At 33.8% G+C, this 18,776-nt stretch overlaps 4 protein-coding genes across 4 annotated transcripts; 3 read left to right on the top strand and 1 right to left on the bottom strand.

Annotated features, from left to right (window-relative positions):
* Positions 1–1,962: 1,962 nt before the first annotated feature.
* LOC113729732 (uncharacterized) lies at positions 1,963–4,785 on the top strand. The gene is made up of 5 exons (XM_027253980.2): positions 1,963–2,312; positions 3,610–3,708; positions 3,831–3,953; positions 4,194–4,284; positions 4,445–4,785. Exons 1-5 carry the CDS (start codon positions 2,184–2,186, stop codon positions 4,621–4,623), a joined length of 621 nt encoding a protein of 206 aa, XP_027109781.1. The 5' UTR covers positions 1,963–2,183; the 3' UTR covers positions 4,624–4,785.
* A 1,861-nt stretch (positions 4,786–6,646) lies between these two features.
* LOC140036465 (mitogen-activated protein kinase kinase kinase 20-like) lies at positions 6,647–7,099 on the top strand. Its single transcript, XM_072077896.1, has one exon. The coding sequence runs from the start codon at positions 6,647–6,649 to the stop codon at positions 7,097–7,099; it is 453 nt and encodes a 150-aa protein (XP_071933997.1).
* Positions 7,100–14,352: 7,253 nt separating this feature from the next.
* On the top strand, positions 14,353–15,583 carry LOC113729486 (mitogen-activated protein kinase kinase kinase 20-like). Its single transcript, XM_072077895.1, has one exon. The coding sequence runs from the start codon at positions 14,353–14,355 to the stop codon at positions 15,433–15,435; it is 1,083 nt and encodes a 360-aa protein (XP_071933996.1). The 3' UTR covers positions 15,436–15,583.
* Positions 15,584–16,226: 643 nt separating this feature from the next.
* On the bottom strand, positions 16,227–18,467 carry LOC113733133 (elicitor-responsive protein 3-like). The gene is made up of 5 exons (XM_027259308.2): positions 18,268–18,467; positions 17,379–17,444; positions 17,032–17,158; positions 16,653–16,767; positions 16,227–16,473 (listed from the first exon to the last, which is right to left on the bottom strand). The coding sequence occupies exons 1-5, from the start codon at positions 18,332–18,334 to the stop codon at positions 16,399–16,401; spliced, it is 450 nt and encodes a 149-aa protein (XP_027115109.1). The 5' UTR covers positions 18,335–18,467; the 3' UTR covers positions 16,227–16,398.
* Positions 18,468–18,776: the final 309 nt, after the last annotated feature.

The raw sequence follows: 18,776 nt of genomic DNA, 5'->3' as shown, positions 1-18,776 counted from the left end.
CATTATTATCAGAGATGAAATTCTCTGGATTGTCAAAAATTTTGGCAATACACCTGATTTAACGCTATGATGTTTCCTTTTTTTTTTCTTGGTTTTTTCTTCCTATCATGATTTTCTATAATTAATTTTTCTTTCCCGTAGGGTATTGATTAAGAGTTAAAACCATTGTTTTCATTTTCAAAAATAATCTATTCTCAGCTGCATCTTTATTTTGTGGCTACAACATTTGCTAATACACAGAAGTGAACGTCTGATATGTACTCAACCAAAATCCTAGAGACCACACATGCAGGTACCCTCATTGCTTCATCACCGAATGATTCTGCTTGGTACAGAAGCAACTGGACCTACGGCAGGATCTGAAGCTATAAATAAGCAGGACGTCAACTTTGATCGACGTTCAACATGGATCCAAGAATCCTCCAGCAGCTAGATCGGAGTACCGGTGCCACAAAGAAGAAGAGGGGGATTTAGTGTTGTACTATATCGCAAGTAAACATTTCCTTGTTGCATTGAAGAGGCTTGTTAAATGAACATGTTCTTTAGTGTTATGGGTCGTATATATTTGCTTGTTTTTGCGCATCTTATAGTATACATTACAAGTTATAATGTCCCATCAATGAATACACTAGAAATGGTAGAGTTCCCAACCAACAAAATTTCTCTAGCAAATAATATCAAGTATATAAATCTCCTAAAAAGCCTTAGCCTATCTGAGAAATTCTGGTATGAAACTGCTACCACGAAAATGTAAAGAACCATTGTAAATATTGGATAAATTGCAAATAGATTTTGTTTTCCTTTGTGCACCTGTACAATAATTTTTTATTTTTGAATTTCCGGTCTTTGGAGCGAGCTTTTTAACCAAGGGGCATTGTCGTACCTGGATTTAGAAGGCATTAAATGAAAATTTCAAAACTGGGATGAATTCTTAGAAATCAAAGTAAATTTCTAGATACGAACTGAAATGCCAAAAAAAAAAAAAGGTCAAGGGTACTTAATTGTTTGCTCACATTTAATGTTTTTCCTATTAAGGTAAGTCTAAGAAGGAAAAAGAAATGAAAAGAAATTCAGTTTGAAATTTTTTTTCCTTGTAAAGTCATTAAGGGGTAGAAAAAAAAAGCAAAAGAAGTCAATTTGCTAAACACACACACGCACACTACCCGAAAGATTTTCTTTGTTTCTTTTCCTTATAATGGTCCATGACTGAATTATGTGGTGTAGCATTGTTTGCCATATCTTAAGTATCCTTATTTACTTTTTTTCTCCTAAAATGGTTATTATATCTTTAGAGGTATGCATACATAAGTTTTGGCTTTTAAAGTACTCAAATATTGATGATTAAAAAAAAATCCTTATAGAGCAATTTGTAGCTCTTAAAATTTACTTATTACAGTTTAATGGCATGTCAGCCTCCAATGAAAAAAAAAAGTTAATTAGTACTTGAACTGATAGGATTATCATGTCTCAAAATATGGTAAAAAAAAGCTCGCTGTTATAAACATTTACTTCCACAGCTAAGTAGTTTTGAAGAAGTAATAGTATGAAAAGAGCATTATGATATTCAATCTTTAAACTAAAATAGTTTCACAAAAGTGACTGTATCCACATAAATAAACAAAATATAATAAATCATTAACATTAACTATTCACAACTAAGACTAATAATTATTGCTCAATGAACTGCAAAACATATACAGAGTTTCCTATCTAGACTGCAAGCTCCTTCTGGCCCGAAACAACCCCCAGAAAAATACCAACAAAGAGAAAAATCAAGAACAAACTCCCAAAAAAAAAAAAAGATTTCCACTAACTTATGACCATAAAAGATGACCTAGTGATGTCTATCTGTCTCACCACGTTAATTGCACCAGTAAAAGACACATTTCAAGCTTCATCTCGTAGGATTGCTCTCCACTTTGAACTCCTTCACCACATCAAAGCTTAGAAGCAAAACACGTCTCCTACCTTTAATGTATCTCTCGAATCATATCTTGTCTTTTTCTTCAACAACCTGTTGTTTTGTAACGCTCATGACGCCCACCGTTTAAGATGGTTTAGCTTTACTGCCTTACTGGCTCAATACTACTTCAAACCACCCCTATCACCACCCTTTTTAGTTTACAATTATCCAACTTCAATACCAGGAGAGGTCCTTCAGAGATCTTGAGTGAAAATTTCAGATGGTTTTGCTCCGTCCACCCAAAAATCAGCAAGCAAGCGCCAGTGCTAGTGCTACTGATGAAGAGCCCCAAATACCGGAAGGATGGAGAGTTGTTGATCATGAAAAACGCAATGGGGAAGTGGTAAAGGTATATACATGTGTAATGCGTATCAACGTGCTAAATTTAAGCAGAGGTGCAATGTCGTGTGATGATGAACAGTTTCTTTTTCTTGGGTGAAACACATATACTGTTTATCTTTAGATGCATGTACACCGACCACTTCTTTTAATTTACAAAAAGCGTAAAAGGGTAAAAAAATGGAGATTTTACATGATTTTTTATTTAGGCAAACTTTTAAATGCGTTGTGGAGATGGTTGTAAATTTGTGGATTATTCTTATGCAAATGCTCTCTTTGTTGAACTTTTTTTCTTAATCTGTTCTAAACCCTTTTCTTTTCATTTGGCTTTCTTGCTTATTCCAAATGTATCTTCTAAGTTCATTTCAATCAATGAATGAAGCCTTTAATCGAAAAAAAAAATTTAATCAGAATATTTTTACTCATCGGGGCACTGTTAGAAGTTCAACATGTAAGCATACACCATTAAACATGACTTGGCTCGATTGAAAAATCGACAATTTAATCGCACTGGATCTCAAATAGGATCTGACAAGGAAGGAAAATCTGAAATCACAGGGTTGATAGAACCAGCAGGTTCAATGGCCACCGGTTTATGAAACCGAGTAGGTAGATATTAATCTATATCTACCCCAAGAGTTGAACTAGTGATTTTACCTACACAAAGACATGTCTTTACTTATTTGCATGCCAAGTTCAATCTTCTTTTCTAATTGTTTCTTTATCTTATTAGTTAAATCTTTCGAAACCCATTTTGATCGGTTACCTAGTTCATTATTGTGCTCAGTATGATAATAGTAATCATTACGATGTTCATATTGTTAAGTAATCCATAAACAACTTTGTAAGAAGAAACAAACAAGTCTATATAGTCTTCTTGAATTCAGTGACTATTGATCACTTCCACTCTCAAGTCTATAAATGTTCAAATCAAGAAAATTTGTATAAGTAAATGTTCGTAAAACATTAAAGGAAGATAAATATATCTGGAGTGCATACATACATCTAGACATGTGCGCATCATTTGAAATCATTTGCTGCTCTTTAATAAATGTTGAAGAGAAATAGGACTATAGAGTTATTGATTAGGATCTTAAAACCTTCAACCATTTCTTGCAACTTTTATCTTATTTTATTATGATAATTCGATACATGATAAATATGAAATTATATGGGTTATTGTGCCTACTAATCAGAAGTTATATGGGTTATTGTGCCTCGTCATGGAAGCGTGGAAATTCTTTTGAGGGCCTTGTGATACAGTTACGGGGAAATTATATTACTAATTTCTTTTTCCATTGATGCAGTGTTACACAAATGTGATCGGCCAAAAATTTTTCACAATGGAAGATCTGATGAGATATGTGGCCTTTGCTAAACGCAAGCAAATTTCCATCTATGAGCCTGTGAGTTTGAACTTCAAGCACTTTCCTATTTCCTGCAGGTTTACACTTACGGTTGCTTAATCCATCCAAATGTTGGATCCTAATAACAATATTACATGCCTAAACACAAACACCTGTTGCAGGGTTTTCATCCTGCACAATTAGCTGATACCAGCTCAGAAGATGAGTGGGAATCCTCAGAAGATGATTCTTCATCAGAAGAAGAAGAAGTAGACAAGAGACATGAGCTCAAGGCCCACACTGCGGTAACTTTCTAACACTTAGAAGGGTCACCGAGTTAAAGTTAAGTGTATATGAGTGAGTGTGTGTGTGTGTGTGTTTTGGGGGGGGGTGGTATTTATATAGGTCTTTTGGGTTCTTTGCATCAGTATTTAAACTTGAGAGGGAATGTACTTTTTTTTTTTTTCAAAAAAATTCCGGTATCATAAGATGGAAATTAACTTTGCCTGCAGATAACTTGATTTATTAACTCTATTTACTTGTAGCCACCTGCACATTCTAATCCAAAGGAACAAGCTCTAGTTGCAGTATCCAGCAAGAAACTACCCAGCTCCAGCACCCAAGTCTCTGATCATGGTGAGTCATTATGCTTATTTCCTTTCGAAGAAAAAACAAAAAAGAGTAATTTTATGAGAATTCTAAGTTTAATTTGTCCAGCTTGAGGGATTCGAGTTTAAATTACTTTGCTAGTTTTCCCTTGTTTACATTTCCCCCTGATTCTCCTATCTTTCATCAGCTGTTGCACTTGATAAAAAGCTGGATGAAGGTGCAACTTCATCAAAAAAGGGAAAAGGCGTTGCCAAATCTTTGACTAAACCTGTTCCCCTAAGATCATCACGCAGGCTCCGTGGATTTGGTCCAGAGATTATCCCTGAAAAAGCTCAAGAATCTGACGTCGTGGAAGACAAGCAGTAGTGAGGATGAGTGAGACAAGCTGGCTAGCAATGAGTCATTCCTTCATCGTATTTTGTTTAAATTGGATAACTCAAACCCCCTTCGTAGCGTATGCATATGTTGAAAATTTAAAGTTCTGCGTTTTGTACTGTTTGATTAATCTAATCTTCTTCTTGCTGTTTAGTTGTAAACATTATCAGTAATATCATCAGCAACTTTTGGATGTTTGAGCTTGAAATGGTCCTTTACTTGCCAATGGTGTATGCTACGTATTTTATTTTTGTGTGTGCTGAGTACAAGGAAAGGACTAGGATTGCAAATGAGTCGAGTCGAGTCGGATTTTTGCCTAATCGAGTCAAATTTTGACTTAATTTTATCTAATTCGAACTCGACAAGCTGTCAATTTAAAATTCGAACTCGAGTTCGACTCAAATTCACGAGACGAAAAAATAATTATTTTATTTTTAAAAAATAAATAATATAATATTTTTCTTAATAAATAATAAAATATTAGAAATATATATATAATTTTATTATTAAAATAAAAAATGTATATATATATGTATATAATTGAACTCGCGAGTTAACGGGTTTAATATTTTTAAACTCGAGTTCAATTTGACTAATTTGAGATCGACTCGAGTTTGATATCGAATCAAACTCGAGTCGAATTTTGACTTAGACGGTTTGATTCATTTGCAGCCCTTTCTAGAAGGAACCATAAAATGTTTAAACAAATCCTTCCCACTTTAGTGAGGTTTTTTTTTTTTGGGTCAAATGACACCTAAAGGGGAAGGGACATGTCCAACTGAATACTGAAAAATCAACAATACTGTATTGAGTTTTTTTTTTTGGGGTCAAATGACACCTATGGAGTATAATCATTCATGGGCGGTCAAACTAAAATAGAATACTAGAATGGAAAACTCCATCACTTTGCTTCCACATACTTTCATGATTATACTATTAAATCATGTCAATGGCTTCTTACATGTAAAAAAAATATATAAAAATTGAAATTGTAAAATTCAATCTTTATTTAATTCTTCTTAGATATTTCTTTTCTTATTTTTCAGAAACGCAAAATATTCAGTATCATTGAGTATTTAGATTCCTTTTACACAGTTCCTGTGAATATATCTTACCGTAGAACTGGTATAAAAAAAAAATCAGTTTCTGATGCTCCATAGGTATCTCGATCCAAACAACTATGATATGCATTACACTCTATACCAAATCGGGTAATTGTATAAGTGAAAAAAAAAAATCCAAATCTAGACGATGACTTTATTGACTATAGCTTTAATTGTAGTTTTGATTATTAGTTTTATAGTTATTGAGTACTGGAGGTATATTTGACCAATATTTTTCTCGTATAATAAGGTCTAGTCATACAATTTATATGACGCCTACATTTTCTTTAATTGAGCGAATCAGACAGAAAATCTATCTATTGTAAAGCTTCATGTTTCAGAATGTTTTGGATACCGGTAGTCAAATAAGAAGATAAAGTAAACAAATAATGTATATATAGCATAAGTTGTGAAAATGAAATTATAAGAAAAAGAGGGGCCTCAAGATGAATGTTACTACACTATTTTTTTTTTTTTTTTTTGAGAGGAAAATTTAATAGTATCTTTTTGCTTTCCTATAAAAGAGAAACTGTTATTTACGTAACTGAGCAACAAAGAGATTCAATCGGAATTCCTGCAAAACAAGAAGACGTGGCTTGTAATTAACAAAAATTTTCAATCCAACTAATCAAGGGATATTAATAACGGCCTCGATCAGTTAATTCATCTACTCCAAGCTCCAGCTGCCATTAGAAAACGGATAATAGTGAGATTACCATTCCCATTAAAATCTATATCAAATCCGAAGGTTAACTCCTTGGATATCAGGCTACTCCTATATATGCTTGCTAGCTTATATACTGCTTATATAAACCCTATGATCATTGGTAATTGTTTTATTACGTTGTTTGTTTCCGACATTAGAAAAATCAAAAAAATAAAAAAAGGAAAGAGAAAAGTGTAATGAAAGAATGGCTATAACGTGGAAGACACTGAAGATTCTTCTAGCTGGATCTTATGGCAAGGTTTATTTGACAGCTCCAGTGGAGTCATCAACTCTTTCAGCATTGGCAGCTGTGAAATCTGCTGATGCTTGGCATTCCTCAGCTTTACTAGAAGGGGGTTTGTACTTGAGTGAGCTGAGAGGACACCCCAATATTATCCAGTGTTTTGGGCATGATATCAGCACTGAAAATGGTGAAGATGTCTACAATCTGCTTCTCGAGTACGCGGCCGGGGCTCCCTTCATGAATCATGACTTGATCAACAAGAATAAAGGTACTATACCCGAATCCCTTGTGGCTTGTTACACTTTTATAACACTCAAGGGTCTCTCTGCTATTCAGGAAGTAAATATTGTCCACCGTGATATCAAACCTGGTAACATCCTGGTTTACCCTAGTGGTGATCATGAGAATAATTAAGATAGCTGACTTTGGACATGCAATGGAAGTGTTTGAATAATCTGAAAACGGAAGGATGGGAAAGAGTAACCAAGGTACAACTTTCTATGCATCGCCAGAATTTGTGATCGTTGGTTTGCATGAGACAGGTTGTGATATATAGTCCTTGGGATGTACTGTAGCGGAAAAGAATTTGGTCAACATGTAAGAATGTAAGCGATTCATATTCGAAGATAATGTTTGAAAAAGCTAAGATACCAGAATGTCTATCTGAGGATGGAAGGATTTCTTGAAGAGATGTTTTAAAAGCGATCTTAGCAAGAGATGGACAGCAAAGATGCTGTTCGATCATCCCTTTATAGTCAACAACTTGAGCTTGTTATATGGAACTCACGATCCACCTTGTAGTCATTATTGTCAAGTGCTGGCTAATCCGTCTCATGATGATATCAACCCCTTTGGTTCCACTGAGTGGATTTCGACCTGTTTTCAAGTTCATCATCAGAGACCCAATGCTGCCCACATTCACCACACATCATTAGTACTGAAAATTCTCAACCTAGTATCTGGCTTACCAGTGAATCGGCAGTGAGTAGTACTGATTTGTTCAGCAGCATAGATTTATGAGTTTTCAAGCATGGAGATCTTTTAAATGTTTGATTCTCAGTGCTGTAAATTAGTTTTTATTTCACTTATATATGGTGTATTGTTGTGTATACACACACACATATATATATATATATATATATATATTGAAATATGGAAAAATTAGTATCCCTTCAAAGAATCAACATTCGGGGGGAATTTTTAATGTTATCATTTGTTTACTTGGTGTTGGATAAAGAGTTAATGTATACACTCTTTTTTCTCCACGTTTTTTTCTTGGTTGCTTTTTTTTTTGGGGTAATTTTTTTTGTTTTTTGGGGGGGGGGGGGGGGGGGGGGGGCGGGGGGGGGGGTTTCTCTAAAATCACATCTGTTAGCTTGAAAGATTAGCACAGTTTATCCCATCATGAACTACCCCTTGTGCTTCTTGCTTATAAGTTTCAAGGTGGATATATTAAGACTAAGAACTATTATCAGGTGCTTTGGTATATCTTTTGAATTCTATAAGTTCACGGGTCTTTTGAAGCTTTTTGATCCATCTTTTATTCTTCACAATTGAGGAAAATAGCATGATCACTTGAATCGGAATTTTGTGATTTCAACGTAAACATTCTTGGTCTTCAACAGATTATGTGTACAATGTGATGCAATGCATACATGTTAATTATTATTATTATTTGTTTCTGCTAAGGAGCAGAGTTCTTTCATAAGTCCTGTGATTTTGTTTCTCATAAAGGAGTAATTATACATTACAATTTAAAGCGAAACCAAATATTTTACTTTAAAAACTTTTACATTTAGCACAAATTAGTATTTCTTTACCATATGGTACACTACTACAAACTTCAAATTGGCTGGATGCATTTAATATATTCGCTTATGGAAATGCCCACGTATTTTGTGCTACTAAGTTCATATTGCATTAATTTATTGTCGAATTTGAATTGAGGTTTAAGGGGAAGAAACCAATTATCAACATCCTACATAAATCTTAAATTCTTAATATGTTGAGTCGCTTCTATCTTCTCATAAATTCGCCGATTCCTTCAATTGTTAATCTGATTTAGGACTATGAATATATAAGTTTAGGATTGACAAGAGAAAATCGTTCAAAACGTCCCTCACATTTTGCAAAATGACTTTTTCGTCTCTCACTTTTAAAAGTGTAATTTTACGTCCCTTACAAATTCACGTTGGTCAAATTTGGCCCTTACCTAAGTTTCTGACTAATTTTTTATCGGAATCTACCACATGCTTTGCACGTGATCATTTTTAAGGGTAAAATTGTAAAATCAAATTTTACATAATTCAATTTATAGTCCCTCACATTTTATAAAATGAATTTTTTCATCACTCACATATTACAAAATGATTTTTTTCATCCTTCATATTTTTCAAAATAGATTTTTTCATCTCTCATTGATCATGTGCGTAAATAGTTTTTTTTTAAACTCATGTGTATTTCTATTTAATTTCACCTGAATAGTATGAATAGCATGTAATATGTCTCTATTTGATTTCACCTGATGAAATAAAATAGAGATATATTACATGCTATTTTGTACTGCTCAGGTAAAATCAAATAAATATATACATGAGTTTAAAAAAATTGTTAGCTTTTCACTCATAATTATTTCCTTTTACTTGAAAATTGAAAACAAAGTGGACATTTAATCCTAAATATTATCGAGTGTTTATATCGAATTAAATTTGGACAAAAAAATAAATAAAGGAAAAGACAAAAAGAAGTAAGTGATTGGCACTTTCAAATTTTAAGACAATCACAAGACAAGTAATTCAACTGTCGGTCTTAAAAGTGGCAAGTAGAAACTTCAATTTTAAACTGCAATTTGTTAGCATGACTATAGAATTTGAGTTATGACCGATTAATTAAATGGTCTTATTATACAACTCAATAAATAAATTATTACCAAAAGATAAAGGCCACTAATATTGAATAGGTTCACATGGTGAAATCATATAGATATATACATGAGTTTAAAACAAAGTTGTTAGTTTTAAACCCTTGTATATATCTATTGAATAGAATGTGTATAACTATGATTAGTCTGTTTAGGTGAAATTAGATAGAGATATATTACATATTATTCATACTGTTCAAGTGAAATCAAATAGATATATATATATATATATATATATATATATATATGGGTTAAAAAAACTATTCGTACACATAATCAATGAGGGATAAAAAAATTCATTTTAAAAAATGTGAGAGATGAAAAAATTCATTTTGTGAAATGTGAGGGACAAAACAATTCATTTTGTAAAATGTTAGGGACGAAAAAATTCATTTTGTGAAATGTGAAGGACTATAAATCGAATTATGTAAAATTTGATTTGACAATTTTGCCCTTAAAGAATAATCACGTGCAAGGCCTTGCACATGGTGGATTCTGACAAAAAACTAGTCGAAAACTTAGGTAGAGATTAAATTTGATCAATGTGAATTTATAGGGACGTAAAATTATACTTTTAAAAGTAAGGAATGACAAAGTTATTTTACAAAATGTGAGAACGTTTTGAACGATTTTTTCAATTGAAAAATATCAAACGTCAGAACCGTTTCTTTTGCAAGAAACTTTAACCATCATTAATAACGTAAACAAAAATTTTCCAATCTGACACATAATTAGACAATTTCTGTTTTGTATGTCAGTGTTTTTTAATGCTTCTTAACTAATTAAAAATTCAAAAGTCAAGAAATTTATGGCAAATCTCCTAATATTCTGGATTAAATGAACATTCCATTTTATTGTGGATGAATAATATGAATCAACGAGGGTTAAAATAAGTTCAGATTAATCAAGTCCTCAGCTACTGCTGAAAGAACTCCACGAATCTGTATATATGGCGTAAGCAAGTATTTTTATGTCATGAACCTGCTAAATATTTACAAACATGTTAACAAACATAATCATATACTAGAAGGGTTTGAAATTAGATAGATTGTTTGATTGTTATAATAAAACAATATGATTTAGTATTTCAAATTTTCATTTTGTTCTTGCCTTTTCATTTTTTGATAAATTAAAAATTATCTAGACAAATTTACATCAAGTACCTTTAAAAAAGAATTTCTCTCAATTTATATAGTTTGTGATCTAGATGGCAAAATGGATACCTACTTAGCTAGCTAGTGTTCTCTAGAAGATTGGTTCCAAATCTTACTCTTTACTTAAGAGACATTCAAATGTTACCTAATAATTATTGTGCAAAAATGGAAATGAATCTCCTCATTTACGCTTATATGGGACCAAATACATGGCGGCGCCCGGCGGAGCACTTGCAAGCAGTAAGCTTTCTTCAGATATTGTCTACAATCCAGGCAGCTGTAAGACTTTCTCTTCGCTGTATACAGCCTGCTGAATTTGTCTAATTATGTTGTCGTCTTGCTTCAGGGTTCTTAGCTCCTTGTGCAGGCAATTCACAGGCTTCCATTGATGTGCTTGAGTTTGTGGGAATCAATTGCACCGGTATAAGTCGAAATATTTATCCAGCACTGTTGCAAGATTGAGCATTTCCACCCTCAGAAATGAGGCAGGCAGACATGTCACCTCTAGCAGTAGCAAGCAAGCAAGTAGCAATTGAACCAAACTGAACTCTTCATTCTTTTGTTGATTGTTGTATTTTACCCCCCCCCCCCCCCCCCCCACAACAACATAAAATAAAGGAACATAAATTAATCCTACTCCAAAATTGTTGGTTGCTTTTCCGAAAGAACCCATATCTAATTGCGAGATTTGATATTTAATTGTTGATGCTTCAAAATACTTAAGGCTACAAAAATTTAACATAACAAACTCAATTTTAAAAGGACACCTAAAAATAGGAGAGGAATATCCCCCAGTGGCAATAATTAAGTAGCTAGGCAATATTATCACACTTAATTAGTAGCATCTAAAAATAAATGTCTTCATTTGATGAGATAAATTTGGTATTTTTCTTCAGTAGTTTTGAGCATGGGATTTTAGATTTTATTCTCTTAATGACTTTATGATGATTTGCCTCATATTTTTGCCATTAATAATTGTTTAGGTTCAACTTAACTCCTTTTTATTGCATTTTTACTTTTTTTTTTGGCTTAATTTGCTGTGTGAGTGTGCAATAGTAACTTGGGAAAGCAAATACTTTTTAAAATTTAATGCATTGGCTGATTTTGTTATATCAAAATTTAAAATAGGAGAGGTAATTGTGATATTCAAAACCTCAACCAAGTGAAATTGGGATAAACCTCAATGGAGCTTTCTAAAATTATCCTAAAACGTTAATCACACTCGTAAAAAGTACGATTGTTTTTGGACTAAATGTAGTTAATGCAAATAGAAACCTACAAAGTGATGGGGTGTGGTCAAATTTAAAATTAAACTTCTAACAAGTAAAAATTTGCACTTGATTGAATTTTTTGGACTTATAATATAGCAGACAAACTCCACCTTGCATTTCTAAACTTGTATCGCTTTCCTGCCTTACACTTTAAATTTTAATTTTGGACATTTTGCATACTAAACTCTCAATTTTAGATACTTTATATCTTAAACTTTTAAATTTGTCCTATTTAAATCCAGTCAATGCCAAATTTTGCAAAATTAATGGCATAGAGGACCTAACAAATCAATGATAATGTACCAAAAGAAATTAAAAGATGCCAAGGAATCATAGCAAAAATAGAATACTATGATATTATTAATTTGTACTATCTTTTATATCGTTAATTTTGCTAACAATATTAGTAATTTAGAACATAAAAATAAATGATAATGTGCTAAAAATGGTCAAAAAGCTAAGAAATCATAGTTGGAACAAAATGATACATTGTCATTAATTTTCACTGCCCTTTATCTCGTTAATTTTGCGAATGTAATCATTGATTGTACTTAAATGAGATAAATTTGAGGGTTAATCACATTTTATCCCCTTAAAGAATACCCTATTTCTTAGTTTGCCCCCTAACCTTTAATTTTGCTCATTTAACCCCCTTTAGGACAAAATTGCCCTTGCATTATTTTGGACTTTTCATTTACCTTTTTTTTTCTTTTTTTTCTTTTTTTTCTTTTTCTCTTTCTTCTTTATTTAATTCTTCTTCTTTCCCACAAAAATCTTCACCTTAATTATTGAAATTAGAAAAGAAGAATTGCAGAGATCTATCTTCTCCTTAAATGATTAAAAAAATATTCAAATCACTTTCCTAAAATACAATTTTTTTAGTCTTTCAATTCTTTTAATTTTGGATTTTTCTCTTTCCTTTCTAGTTTCTCATTTTATTCCCAAGAAAATATCTTAAGATGAAATTGTGACCTGATTAATAATCATCAATTGAAATTTGTGACACGTGGCATCATACAAAAAATCAAAATTAGTTTTTGATGCCTTTTAAACCTTCACCCAAAAATATGCAATTACAAACTAAAAAAAAAAAAATTCGTTGAAATGGAATTTCTATTGGGAAGGATGAAAGAGAGAAGAAAGAGAAAAAGAAATAAAAGAAAGGGAAACCATTTCATCTTATGATATTTTCTTGAGAATAAAATGAGAAACTAGAAAGGAAAGAGAAAAACCCAAAATTAAAAGAATTGAAAGGCTAAAAAAATTGTATTTTAGGAAAGTGATTTGAATTTTTTTTAATCATTTAAGGAGAAGATAGATCGCTGCAATTCCTCTTTTTTAATTTCAATCATTAAGGTGAAGATTTTTGTGGGAAAGATGAAGAATTAAATAAAGAAGAAAGAGAAAAAGAAATAAAAGAAAGGAAAACAAGGTAAATGAAAAGTCAAAATAATGCAAGGGCAATTTTGTCCTAAAGGGGGTTAAGTGAGCAAAATTGAAGGGTAGGGGGTAAACTGAGAAATGGGGTATTCTTTAAGGGGATAAAATGTCATTAACCCTAAATTTGAGAGTTTGAAATCCAAAGTGTTAAAATAAAGAGTTTAGGGTGTAAAATGTTCAAAAGTAAAGTTTAGGGTGCAAAATGAAAAAATGATGCAAGTTTTAGGGGTGCAAAGTGAAGTTAATCCTAATATAGCAATAGGATTGCAGCGGCTCACAGCTTGTGTACCAGGGCTGCGCGCGCTGAAATTTGAAGGCAAAATCCACCGCCTTTGGATCATTTTTCCATTTTCGTGAAGATTCTGCTAATTTCTTTTATTTTTCCTGCTTTTATACCCTATTAAGTGAGAAAAAAAAAAGGAAAACGACCACGGACGTTCTTAATTAAATGAACTTCCATTCTATTGTGGATTATGAATAAAAGTTGATGAGGTTTATATTCATATTTCTAGAACAGAGAGTTTGACAATGCACGACGATCCTATTCTTACTAGGAAACGAAAAATAAGATTGAGAAAGTTGTATCCAAACATGATAAGGTAAGGGTTTCCGAGTAATGGCATGAACTAGGAAGCCCAACGTAGCTTTATATATCTAGCATGCCCCATGAAATCATCATTATTCCCATCTCTCTACTCTACAGCCGATTTCAACCAGAATTACTTCAAGCCATTGGCCATTGATTAGCTTCTGAATAAGAAAACCTCTCGTCAATATAGACTGAATCAAAGCCTAGTCTCCCTTAAACTTTCCTACATTCGTGATAAAGCTGCTGTAAACATAAGCAACAGTAGGAGAGGAGGAGAAGAACAAGAAACTGGGATGGAAAGAAGGCCTTTACAGTGGAAGAAGGGCAAGATTCTTGGGGCAGGATCGTATGGGAGGGTTTACTTGGCTTCACCAGCGGACTTTTCTTCACCATCGCCTCCATTAGCCGCTGTGAAGTCGGCTGATATCAATCTCTCAGAAACTTTGCAGAAAGAGCGTATGTTCTTGTACGAATTGAGGGGCGAGCCAAACATCATCCATTGCTTTGGCAATGACATAAGCACGGAAAAAGATGAAAGAGTTTATAATCTTCTTCTGGAGTATGCGCCGGGTGGCTCCCTTCATGACTTAATCAAGAAGAACAAAGGTACTATACCCGAATCCCACGTTGCATGTTACACTTACATGATCCTCAAGGGCCTTTATGCTATGCTTGAATGTGAGATTATTCATTGTGATTTAAAGCCGGGTAACATCCTTGTTTTCCCTAACGCCGACGACAACAATGGCATACACCAACTTAAGATAGCTGATTTTGGACTCGCTAAGAAAGAGTGGGACACCGAATTACATGAATGGGGAAGAATGGGATACAATAACCGATGTACGCCTATTTATGCATCGCCAGAATCATTAGCATGTGGTTGTAAGGCAGCAGGTGATATATGGTCCTTGGGCTGCATTGTCGTAGAGATGATAACTGGCGAACCAGTCTGGTCGTGTCGCACTATAGGAGAACTGGTAAGTAAAATTCTGTATGAGAAACCTAAGATACCAGAAAACCTTTGTGAGGAGGGAAAAGATTTCTTGGCGAGATGTTTTGAAGCAACTGTTCCCAAGAGATGGACAGCAGAAGAATTATTGGATCATCCCTTCATTGTCAAAAACCTGAAGTTCTTAGATGATGGAAGTCGTCTTTCCTCTGGTCAATGTTATCAGATGAACCCTTTTGGCTTTGTTGACTCGGTTTCTACCCTTGATTTGTTTTCAACTTCTTCGTTGGAGCCTCAATGCAGCCCTTTTGAGTCTTGGTGCCGAGTGACAGACAACGAGACAGAAGAATCCCGACCTTCCTGTTGTCTTCCCAGTGAATCATTCAAGTTGGAGGAGAAATTAAAAAATATCCATGTGTTCTGATCGAGCTGTTTCGAAGATTATTATTATTCTGATCTTTCTTGCAGGACTTTTTTTCCCCTGTAGGACTTTGAATGTGAAGAAGACCTTTATCACGCTGATCTTTCTTATAGGATTTTGAATGTAACTATTCTACCTGGTCATCAACGAAGATATCTATATTTGATCTAATGTTGATCAGCTTATTGTTTTGTTTTGTGTGATTGCTGAGTTCAAAGTTGGGAAACAAGTAGTAACGTCTTGTGTACAGCTATTCCACGTAATATAGGGGGATTCATTGTTCATTATTACTGAAAAAAATATGCAGCAATTTTTGGTTTTGATCGCATAGTTTCTTTCATAGCATCGATTGTCATTACCTGCATCAGATGAGTCTGCTTATAGAATTAGCTGATGAGTTTCTGCTTGTGCTCAGATGGCACTAATTTCCTCTCATTGTGAATTGAGGTAACATTATAGGGGGAAAACAGAGAGAGTCGTCAATGGATCTCCACATATTAATCCTCGAAAATCGCACAAATACACGTACTTAAAGAACATTCAAGAGTTGCTTCTTGTTTTCTGGTTGATCTGCTCCAGAACCGTACAACCTCTAGCAACATTGTTAGACAAAATTGGCTTGGCACAATCCCACAAACTTGCTGGACGTAGGTTCTGCTCACTTTCTTTTGCTAGGATGTACTTCAACACATAAAGGAAGATACGTGTTCCACTTTACAGCACTTTTTTTTTCTAAATTCTAACCTTTGATTTGGCAACTAAAACTTCATCATCATCTACTTCAGTTATGATCATGTCAAGAAAGTAACAAACATCATCGAATATCACATTTTGTTTGCTGAAGTCAAATCCTATGTTTGAAAATAAGAAAATATGAATCCGAAACAACATACTTCCCATTCTACGGTAGTACCAAGTTTAGCAAAATGTTTAAAACAACAGATTTCGAATCAAGACAGAGATTAACTAGTAGTCTCTGGAAGATTGGCTCCATCCACCAAAGCTCTCCTCCTGCCGATAATATCCCTCATCAGATCCTGCCTGCAATGGCCAAAAGCAGAAAACTTTTGCTTCAGTTTAGCTATATGCTGATAAACCCAAAATGGCAAAGAATGTGTAATGAATCATTTGGTTAAACTTCTCTGTAGAACTGAATTGATCTGACATCTAATGTGCTTTTGGAAGACTAAGTTCTTTGACTACGTAAGTCTGCACAGTACCTCACGCTTGAAGTTAAGGCCAATTCTAATCTCTCCACAATATTTGTCGTCCTTGACAACATTGTATGAAGCTATTGGAACACTTCCTTCAGCAAGAACAGCACCCAAGGGGATTCTGTTGAACAGACTATATTAGTCATGATAAAAATTGTGGATATACAGGGTATCAACTTAACATCTAAAGTATCATTCGTAACCATAACCACAGATGAATGTCAAAAACAGCACTCACTTCGAATTTTGGATTTCAACCTTCTTTTGAACTTTTTTTTTGGCAATTGAAAGACAGGATTTGTAGTCCTCAACTGATTCTTAATCACTTCCGCTCTAAAAATTTCAAAAAAAAAACAAAAAACAAAAAACTCAAGGCATTACTCACGTTGATTCGCCAACAAAATCGTCATTAGTGAGATTGTCACTGTCCATGAGTTTGATTTTGAGTTCAGTAACACCTTCAGAAATGGTAAAGAGAAAGGTTTCATTCCATTCTGGTTCGGATCCTTGACCTACATTGGATGTTCCATGGTGAATTCAACAAAAAACATAACCAAATTATACTAAACAGCCTAAGAGGCAGAAATCCACAACACTACAAGAGCCTCAAGGACAGAAAAGATGCCACAACAATGCACTAATCTAGCAAAACTCTGAGGTCTAGAGGTCAAGGGCATTAAGCCAATCACAAATTTATGAAATATATTTAAGAGAAGAAACTCATAGACTGACCTGATGCGACACTACTTTTCTTTTCCTGAGTCCGGCAAGTTATGATGGCGTAAGGATCCATATTAGCTGCTCAAAAAGGATAAAAGAGTAATCAGGATAAATACTTAATAAATTCATAGCAAGAGTGTTTATATAGTATTAAAAAAAGTCGTTTATTCCAGCAATAGCATCAAGAGATAGAACACAAAAAGTGGTAAGGATCTTTTTGCTTGGACAGATGATTGTTCAAAACACACATACAAAGAAGTCATTATTTAGCCACAACTGCTGACGAATGGCCATCACGAGATATCTGAATTTTCGTGCTTTAGGCATGAGAGTGAATCCATCATATAGATCATCCTTGTTGGATCACCCACAAAAAATGGCCAAATCCACAATCATTAGTTAAAACAAGGAACGAGATAGGAGATGAGCCGGCATTGGATCTTCATATTCTGGATTTTGAAATCAACCTCCACAGATCCATTTGAAACGATTAATTCAAGATTGTGGGAAAAAAAAAACTAAATGTCACGACATTATAAGGGAACATATCTTTAATTCAGATCATCTTATGTTCTACATGGTTATTTAACACAAAAGTACACAACTTGAAAAAGTTTGGAAATCAATGGCCATAGATAAATATAAAGCTTCATTTAGGTACATTTCCAGTGCAAAACAGGTGAAGATGTATCTACAATTTGTCACCATGATCACTTAACAATATTCAATCTTAAAGTCAAATCATCCCTTCAGTCATCGAAATTTATAAATCATGAAAACAACCACCCAAATTTTCACTCAAAACAATAAAGTACAAAATGCAAGCACATTAAACCAATTAACAAGATGAACCAGAAAAGAATTAAAAAGCACATTGTCTTGCGTGGTTGCAGTAACGTACACAGGAGATCAGTGTTTTCGAGGCCCTTGGCGCTAACAAGAAGAACTTCAAGGGTTCCCCGCGGCATCTTTGGATCAAAGAGAATTTGAAGAAAGACAGACCAAAAGAGACCAAAAAGATCAGAAATGGGTGGAATCAGACCACGCTTGCCACCACTCTGTCTGAGAGATTATGATCCGATGAATTCTTTGCCGGGCAGGGTGGCGGAGTATATATATATACATATAAATAAACGACCTGAAGCGGTCTAAGCTCGTTTGAGAGCCGGTTTGATATTAGATAAAAACTCGCCCGGTTCGGTGACTTGCTTTTAAAAAGATTTTTAACTTGGGCTGGAGACAGGAGAGGTGAAGGATTATTACTTTAGCAGACAGTTATGCTTATTTGCATGTGGCCCATGTGGATTTATTAATGATCCAACGGCTATGGAATCCATGATTCAAGAATTGCCTCACTTTCTGCATTTTAAATTCTTTGTTTTTTTTTTCTGGTTTAGAAATAACAAAAAT

This window comes from Coffea arabica, chromosome 2e (genome assembly GCF_036785885.1).
Source record: "Coffea arabica cultivar ET-39 chromosome 2e, Coffea Arabica ET-39 HiFi, whole genome shotgun sequence".
Lineage (NCBI taxonomy): Eukaryota > Viridiplantae > Streptophyta > Magnoliopsida > Gentianales > Rubiaceae > Coffea > Coffea arabica.
This window is presented reverse-complemented; position numbering and strand designations above follow the sequence as displayed.

Bases quoted from the DNA above. Each gene is read 5' to 3' on its own strand.
- LOC113733133 (XM_027259308.2), bottom strand. From the start codon at position 18,334: ATGCCGCGGGGAACCCTTGAAGTTCTTCTTGTTAGCGCCAAGGGCCTC. The intron at 17,159-17,378 runs GTCAGTCTATGA...CATCCAATGTAG, and splicing joins GAAAAGTAGTGTCGCATCAG to GTCAAGGATCCGAACCAGAA. The intron at 16,768-17,031 runs GTGAGTAATGCC...TCTGTTCAACAG, and splicing joins GATTTTGTTGGCGAATCAAC to AATCCCCTTGGGTGCTGTTC.
- LOC140036465 (XM_072077896.1), top strand. From the start codon at position 6,647: ATGGCTATAACGTGGAAGACACTGAAGATTCTTCTAGCTGGATCTTAT.
- LOC113729486 (XM_072077895.1), top strand. From the start codon at position 14,353: ATGGAAAGAAGGCCTTTACAGTGGAAGAAGGGCAAGATTCTTGGGGCA.
- LOC113729732 (XM_027253980.2), top strand. From the start codon at position 2,184: ATGGTTTTGCTCCGTCCACCCAAAAATCAGCAAGCAAGCGCCAGTGCT. The intron at 2,313-3,609 runs GTATATACATGT...CCATTGATGCAG, and splicing joins GCAATGGGGAAGTGGTAAAG to TGTTACACAAATGTGATCGG. The intron at 4,285-4,444 runs GTGAGTCATTAT...ATCTTTCATCAG, and splicing joins CACCCAAGTCTCTGATCATG to CTGTTGCACTTGATAAAAAG.